Raw genomic sequence first — 9,389 nt, 5'->3', positions numbered from 1 at the left:
ATGGCAGAGGAACAACAACAATCTACTACCTCACATCACCAAAGATGGAAGACTATACCAAAAGGGATCTGGAATCTGATCTGGAAATCCTACACTGTACCAAAGATCAGACAGCTTATCTGGCGCATCTGCGCCGAAGGAATACAGACGGGAGAGAACCTGCACCGAAGACGGATTAGGGCAGATTATACGTGTCCAAGAGGCTATGACATAGAAGAAAACGCAGGCCATTTGTTTCTCGACTGTGATTTCGCAAGAAGTGTATGGTTTCTTAGCCCTTTTACTTACCATCCCCCTGCCCAAGAGGAGCTATCTGTACCACAGTGGCTGAATGGACTGCTGCACAACATACCAAGAGATAAAGGGGAGGCTAGACGCTTCATCAGTTTAAACTTCTACATCATCTGGGAACTCTGGTTAGCTCGAAACGATACCCTTTTCAATTTGGGTAAAAGGTCTCCAATGGAAGTGATAAACCGAGCCCTAGCACAGTTCAAAGACTACTGGAAGGTTCATGGCATCGATACATCTCCTTCTGCACAGCTTCCGAAATTTCATAGTAATCGCTGCCAGCTACCTCCCATACCTTCTGACTGGAAGATAGTTACGTGCGATGCAGCGTTTAAGCCTCAATCAAGTTTAATGGGCCTGGGCTACGCAATTTTTAACGCTGACGGGACCATTGTGAAAGCTGTCTCTAAAAATGAATCTTTCGTTTCGGCATTAGTGGGTGAGGCCCTGGCACTCCGTACCACAATGCTAGATACACTTGGAGACTGCTTTGATAAAGTCCTTTTTACTTCCGACTGCGCAGAACTGATCCGGCTTCTCCAGGAACCCACCGTCCCAGCTCATACTGAGTTGGCCCCACTCATCACGGACATCAACACTTTAAAATCCTTCTTTTTGGATTCAAATTTTGTTGTAATTCCTAGGTCTGGCAATACTATTGCTCATGACCTAGCACGGAAGGCTATGTTGACTACGGGCTCAACTATTTGGCCTCTTTCCACTCCTTGGTTGTATTCCTCAACCCTGGCTTTTGCCCTTTCTTAATGAAGTCTTTCTACCCAAAAAAAAATATCATTCATTCATGATGGCTGACTAATAGGAGGATCAAAATTTTTTTAATACAAAGAATGAAGAATAGAATTAGTACCCAAAAAAAATGAAGAATAGAACTAAAACCCTTAAATGCATTAAACCTTAAAGTTATGAGGATGTCTAAAATTATAATGTCATTTGCAAATAATATAATAAATATGACCATTATTATCAACTGACATGATTATTTGATTTTTTTTTCTCCTTTTTTGAGACTAAATATTAAAATGTCACGAAAGAAAATTACAAGAAGTTTGCATATGCACTCACAAAGATATAATCATGAAAAATAGAACTGAATAAAAAATGGCTCTGTACTAAGAACAAATAAAATTTACACACAACAAAGGGCAAGGGCCCTCTCTCTCTCTCTTTCTTTCTTAAAATTACATTACTACAAATGCAGGGACTCGCTCCTCTTTATAAGAAACCAATATGAATAAAATAATAATTTGTTTCTTCAGTCTTCAACTTCTTTTTGCAATCCATTCAAATTCAACAGGATTTCTGCTCAAGGACTATGTAAACCAGCCAAAAAATCAGCCCATCTATTGGCTCTCGAACTTCATGAACAAAACATCATGTAAAAACCTTCTTCAACTCAAGAATATCTTCTAAGTAATCAAGAATGTCTCAGTATGGGCAAAAAACACCTAAATAGTAGAAATGGCTACCTCAGAGTCTAAGGTGATAACAACCTTTGTAGCTCGATCATCTATCTTTTTTTTGGTCAATTTATTTGGTCTTTACTATTTAAAATAATGACACTCTTTATCTATTTCCTATTAATTTCTTGGGTAAATATCACTTACCTCCCCTCTTAGCTGGACAAATAGCACTTACATCCCTTCTTAGTTGGATTATATCACTAACCTCCCCTCTTACCTAGCAAATATATCAAACACCTCCCCTCTGTTACTTTTCTCGGTTAAATTTAACTTTTACCGTTAAATATTTTTCTAAACCCCAAACTACCCTTTGATAAAAATAATTTTTTATTTTAAACTTAAATTATCGTAATCATCCTAACAAGAAAGGGGGTGTTATTTCCCCCTTTTTTAAAAAAAAAACACAGACCCCCCTCCCCGAAAAAAAAAAGCATGGTGTTGTAAATTCCGTTATATATTGATTATGGATATCCATCACCCCCCAATAGACAATACTTCCAATTGAAGATCTCAACCACCTCAACATACAATCTTGTTGATTCATATTCCCATCTTAATTGAAGATTACAGTGATCTCAACACACAATGTTGGCAGTTAATATTTCCATTCCATGCACCTTCTATCTTGGGCGGCAATCTATCTTTCCATATCAAGAATATCTTATTGTGTGCAAGAATCATATATTGTATTTCCATATCAGAGTAGATGCTCCTTCTACTATAAATATGTAATGCACTCAACTGAATGAATCACTTCTGATTGATCTTGTTCTAGTTTTCTTCTTTGTCTATGATATATTCTCTTTATTTTATAACACGTTATCAGCACGATTCCGCTCGAAGATCGAATCCGCTCGAAGTATTGCGTTTTGAGAAGAAAGACAGCAGATTATGTATCATTATGTTTTCTATTCCAAAGTGAAAAGAATGATCGACCTCCTCGCACGTTTTTGTAAACAATAGAGTTTACCTTGTCCATCTTGAAATGTAAGTGCATCATGATAAAAAGGTATGTGTTTTATTGAATCTAAGAATCAATCAAATAATAAGATATTATGTTGCTTTAACGATTGTGGTTTTATTTATTGTATATAGTGGTTGCTAGCTTTGCACCACAAATATTGTTAAATGCACCTGAAGTTGCAAGATTTGAAACCGTAAATGAATACGAGTTCTCTACGATGCACATGAAGTTGCAAGATTTGAAACGCGAAATAAATACAGTTCAGAGATGCATTTGAAGTTGCAGGAAGATTTAAAAGCGTAAATGAATACGATTCTAGATGCACATGAAGTTGCAAGATTTAAAACTGTAAATAAATACAGTTCTGCAGATGCACATGAAGTTGCAAGATTTGAAACTGCAAGATTTGAAACTGTAAATAAATACAGTTCAGTAGTTTTTGAAATTAATTATCTTTTGAAATTATAAAGAGAAAATATTATTCATGAAAATATCCCAGCAAATTTTCAAGTTTCAGATTTGTTGTTACAATAGTAATATTGTAAAAGGAGTTTTAAGAAATACTCTGAATGATATCATGCCTATTTGTGGCTGAGTAAAATAATGGAACTATTAATGAAAAGTCATGAAGCTCGTCTTATTGGTTCTGTTCCATTCCCTGAAGTGAATGTAACAATTCATGATATGCCTGAAAGAAGGCGAAATTAAAATTATGGTCATGAGTGTGGAAGAGGATGAGACAAAAGACAGAATAATTACCGTCATTATTATGGAAATAAATAAGAGAATAATAAAGATTCTCAATATAATAATTCAAGGAGTGAAGATAATATTTGTTACCGATATGGTATGAAAGCCATTAGACATGTATCTGTCGTACTCCACAATATTTAATTAAGCTTTGTCAAGCCTTAATTAAAGAAATAAAAATAATGTGAAGATAAATTGGATTTTCCAAAATCATGATACTTGAGTAATTTTTGCCTATAAAAAAAATGATGATTTTAATGGCTTCATAGATATTACACATCTAGATGCTGCAAACTCCTTTGAAGATAATAGTTGAAGATTTTGTTATGGTTATTTTATTTGATGATACGGAAGCCAATGTTCATACAATAATTGTTAGTACAACATTGATTGGAAGCTCGAGAATAGCTAATTTATTATTATCTGGGAGATAAAATTGGCTATGAATAATTCATTATTTTGTAGTAAGTCTCAAAAAAACTTATTAAGTTTCAAAGCTATTTGCCAAAATGATTATCAAATTGAGACTACAAATAATGGTATAAGTAAATATCTATACAAAGGTATTAGATATTTCTCCTAATTTGTACTACACGAATATCGCATGGTTGAAACACATGCTTGGGTAAATCAAATGAACATTGATTCCAATAATTTTATTATTTGACATGACCGGTTGAACAATCCCGGATCAAGTATGATGCGAAAATTATTGAAAATTCAATTGTCATCCATTGAAGAACCAGAAGATTCTTCAATTAAGTGAATTTTCTTGTATTGCTTGTTCTCAAGAAAAATTTATTATTAAATATTCACCAGCTAAAGTTGAGATTGAATATTCTACGTTTTTAAAACGTATAGAGGGTGAAATATATGGGCTCATTCACCCATCATGTGGACCATTCAGATAATATATGATTTTAGTAGATGCATCTATAAAGTGGTCACATGTATGTTCATTATAAACTCGCAATTTGGTGTTTACGAGATTGTTTGCTCAAATAATGAGATTAAGAGCATAATTTATGGATTATAAGATAAAGACAGTTTGTCTTGATAATGCTGGTGAATTTACATCTCAGGCTTTATGATTATTGTATAACAACTGAGATCACAATTGAATAGCCTGTTGTTTATGTTTATATCCAAAATGGTTTAGCAAAATCATTTATTAAATGTCTCCAATTAATAGTTAAACCATTGGTTATGAGAACAAAACATCATTTGTACGCATAGGCCAAAAGGTTGTCATAAATTCTCCATATTACAATTGGCTTATAGTCAGAAGCCAAATATTTCTCATCTTAAAATTTTTGGATGTGCGGCTTACGTTCCAATTGCTCCACCACAGCGCACAAAGATGAGTCCCAAAATAAAGTTGGGAATATATGTTGGATAAAAATCTCCTTATATAATTCAATATATTGCTAAGGATAGGAGATTTATTTAATGCAATACTTGCTGAGTATTATTTTGATGAATTAGTTTTTCCAACATGAGGGATGTTGGGGGAGAGAATAAACAGTTGGAAAAAGATATTGATTGTATGCATTATCATTATCTCATTAGATCCTCGCACTGAGCACTGTGAACTTGAAGTTCAAAGGATAATGTAATAAATATTATAAATCAACTCCAAATTTGTTGACTGCTAAGAGTTACTAAATCTCATATTCCAATTTGTAAATGCTCCAATTAGAATTGATGTCCCAAAGAGGACAATCTATCAGTGCAAATGAAATTAAACCACGTTTAAAACGTGGAAGATCAATCGGTTCCAAGGATAAAATCCTAGAAAAAGAAAGGAGCAAATGATCAAGATGGTCATAAAATGGAGACAATTGATTATAAAAATCCTGAAGACATAACTTTCTATGAAACCCCAGAAGAGGTTCAGGTACCTGAAAATAATAAAGAGATCTCGATTAATTATGTCATTGCAGGAAAAAGATGGAACCGAAAATATAAAGTTGTCGACAACAATTTTTGCATATAATGTTTTTGTTGAAGTAATGCAACAAGACGAGGATCTTGAATATAAATTTGTTGATGAATATAAATCAAGAAATGATTGGCCAAAATGTAGAGACGCAATTAAAGCAGAATTGAATTCGCTTGAAAAATAAAGTTTTTGGACCTATAGTCCAATATCTGAAGGTATAAAGCCAGTGGAGTAAAATTGAGTTTTCTGCGAAAAATGAAATGAGAAAAGGAATGAAATCGTGATATATAAAGCATGAATTATGGCACAAGAATTTTTGCAAATGCCTGGCATTGATTATATGGAAACATGTTCTCTTGTGGTGGATGCAATCACCTTCAGATATCTTATTAATCTGGCAGTATATGAAAATTTTGACATGCGTCTAATGGATATTATTACAGCCTATGGCTCACTCGAGTGTGAAATATATATGAAAATCCCTGAAGGATTCAAAATGCCTGAAGCACATAAAAATTCTTAGGAAGTTTGTTCAATAAGGCTTCAGAGATGATTATGACATATATGATATAATCTCCTTAGTGGATATTTACTAAATGAAAAGTATAAAAATGATCCAATTTATTACTGTGCCTTTATTAAGGATATGGATCTAATTTTAGTAAGTGTATATGATGATGATTTAAATATCATCGAAACTCCTGAAGAGTTCCAAAAGCAGTAGATTATTTGAAGAAAGTTGAAATGAAAATCTTGAAAAGACAATGTTTTGTCTTGACTTGTAAATTGAGCATTTGACGAATGAAATATTCGTTCATCAATCAACTTATATAGATAATATTATGAAGAGATTTTATCTAGATAAAATATATCCATTGAGTACCCCAATGGTTGTGAGATCGCTCAATATAAAGAAAGATTCATTTCGACCCCAAGAAAATAGTGAAAATTTTCTTGGTCATAAAGTACCATACTTAGTGCAATTGTGGCCTTAATGTATTTTGCTAATAGTATAAGACCAGATATAACATTTTCTATAAGTGTATTAGCAAGATTTATCTCTTCCCCAATATGAAAACACTGAAATGTTATAAAACATATATTTCAGTATATTCGAGAAATTATTGATATGATATTATTTTATGAATGTGGACATCAACTTATTTGTTATGCAGATGCAAGATTTTTATCTGATCTATATACAACTAGATCTCAAACAGGCTATTTATTCACAAGTGAAGGTTAACTATTTTATATTTGGTTTAGATTAATGATACAACACATTCAGGAAGCATGCAGTCTTCTATTAGAAGAATAGGTTTGAACAATATTATATGAAGATTATGCTGCGTGCATAACTCAATTGAAGCGATGATACATCAAAGGAGATGGAACGATACATATTTCACTGAAATTCTTCTTCATTCATGGTCTTCATTGAAATGGTGAAATCGATGTTCAACAAACTCGTTCAAGTGATAATTTGACAGATTTATCTACTGAGAAGTTGCATACTTCAAATCTTGAGAAGCTGGTATATGATATTGGAATGTACGTACTTAAAGATACTCAATGATGTTATCATCAGGGGGAGTAAAATACGTGCTGCACTCTTTTTCCCTTAACCAAGGTTTTGTCCCATTGGGTTTTCCTCGTAAGGTTTTTAATGAGGCAGCTACCAATACGTATTATTTAGATATTTATACTCTTTTTCCTTCACTAAGATTTTTTTCCATAGGGTTTTTTCTTAGTAAGGTTTTAACGAGGTACATTATCTATTGATGGACATCCAAGGGGGAGTGTTATAAATAATATTGATTATGGATATCCATCACCCCCCCCAATAGACAATACTTCCAATTGAAGATCTCAACCACCTCAGCATACAATCTTGTTGATTCATATTCCCATCTTAATTGAAGATTACAGTGATCTCAACACACAATGTTGGCAGTCAATATTTCCATTCCATGCACCTTCTATCTTGGGCGGCAATCTATCTTTCCATATCAAGAATATCTTATTGTGTGCAAGAATCATATATTGTATTTCCATATCAGAGTAGATGCTCCTTCTACTATAAATATGTAATGCACTCAACTGAATGAATCACTTCTGATTGATCTTGTTCTAGTTTTCTTCTTTGTCTATGATATATTCTCTTTATTTTATAACACGTACTACTATTTTGGGGTTTTTTTAATTGTTTGATAAAAAAAAATTTAGAAAAAGGACATGTTGGGCTTTTAGTAATCAAAGATAATTTAAGTTTTAATTATGGTGTTTTGGTTTTTAATAATTATTTTAATTGAAAGTAATTTAGTAGTTTAACACGGTAATTTAGGGTTTAAAATAAAAAAATATTGTTAGCCAAGGGTAGTTTGGGGTTTTAGAAAAATATTTAACGATAAAAATTAAATTTAACTGAGTTAGTTAACAGAGGAGAGGTGTTTGATATATTTTCTAGGTAAGAGGGGAGGTAAGTGATATTATCCAACTAAGAAGGGGTGTAAGTGTTATTTGTCTAGCTAAGAGGGGAGGTAAGTGATATTTACCCTAATTTCTTTCAACTTGAATAATTAAAGGGTAAATATCACTTACCTCCCCTCTTAGCTAGACAAATAGCATTTACACCCCTTCTTAGTTGGATAATATCACTTACCTCCCCTCTTACCTAGCAAACATATCAAACACCTCCCCTCTATTGACTTTCTCAGTTAAATTTAACTTTTACCGTTAAATATTTTTCAAAAACCCCAAACTACCCTTGACTAAAAATATTTTGGGTAAATATCACTTACCTCCCCTCTTAGCTAAACAAATAGCACTTACACGCCCTCTTAGTTGAATAATATCACTTACCTCCCCTCTTACCTAGCAAATATATCAAACACCTCCCCTCTATTAACTTTCTCGGTTAAATTTAACTTTTACTGTTAAATATTTTTCTAAAACCCGAAACTACCCTTGGCTAAAAATATTTTTTATTTTAAACCCTAAATTACTATAATCACCCTAACAATTAAATACTAAATTATCCTCAATTAAAATAATTATTATAAACCAAAACACCATAGTTAAAAATCAAATTATCTTTAATTATTAAAAGCCCAATATACCTTTTATTTTTTTTAATTTGATGAAACAATTAAAAAAACATGTTCTACTATCAAGTAAATTTAAAAATGCAAAAAAAAAAAAATATATATATATATATATATATATATATATATATATGTTGATAAAATTAAATACGTACTACTATTTTGGGTTTTTTAATTGTTTGATAAATTTATTTATTTTTAAAAAAAGGTATGTTGGCTTTTAATAATTAAAGATAATTTGGGTTTTAATTATGCTGTTTTGGTTTTTTAACAATTATTTTAATTGAGGGTTAATTTAGTATTTTAACTGTTAAGGTGATTACGATAATGATGCGTCCAAAATCTGCTCAGCCCTTGGATCTCCACGTGATGTCCTGCAAAACGAAAGCGTCAGATGTGGCCCGACCGCTGGGGTCGGGAGTCCACCTCCGAAGGCTAAGTCAGTTGATGAACTTAATCACAAACGGCTCTGCTAGAAGCACAGAGCTAATGAATGAAGAAACGGGAAAGGTGATCTAGATAGCAAAACGCTGATAGTTTAGGTCTATCAGTATGTATCTGAACCTGAGTCTCAGATAGTATTCTTTTTATTCGATTGATCCGTCCCTCACCTTGTATGGTAGTGAGGTTTATATAGAGTGTACCTTCGAATCTCCTTCGTTGGATGCACTCGAGCCTTCTTCGGGTAGTCGTTGGATCTTATCAATGAGATCCGTTGAGCGATAGACTTCTACTAGTTTGGGCTAGTAAAGGACTCCTGAGATAACCGTTAGGTTATGCGATAGTTATCCCTTTGATAATGATTATCCGCAGCCGTCAGTTTGAGTCTGCTGTCATCAGGGTGATTACCCTAATCC

The 9,389-nt window shown here is 32.9% G+C and overlaps 1 protein-coding gene across 1 annotated transcript; it reads left to right on the top strand.

Moving 5' to 3' along the window:
- On the top strand, positions 1-1,056 carry LOC149029201 (uncharacterized). The gene has a single exon (XM_089142602.1). It carries the CDS (start codon positions 1-3, stop codon positions 1,054-1,056), a length of 1,056 nt encoding a protein of 351 aa, XP_088998728.1.
- The last annotated feature ends 8,333 nt before the right edge of the window (positions 1,057-9,389 follow it).

The sequence above is a fragment of the Hakea prostrata genome, chromosome 1 (assembly GCF_041222555.1).
Source record: "Hakea prostrata isolate BN-2017 chromosome 1, UWA_Hpros_2, whole genome shotgun sequence".
NCBI lineage: Eukaryota > Viridiplantae > Streptophyta > Magnoliopsida > Proteales > Proteaceae > Hakea > Hakea prostrata.
This window is presented reverse-complemented; position numbering and strand designations above follow the sequence as displayed.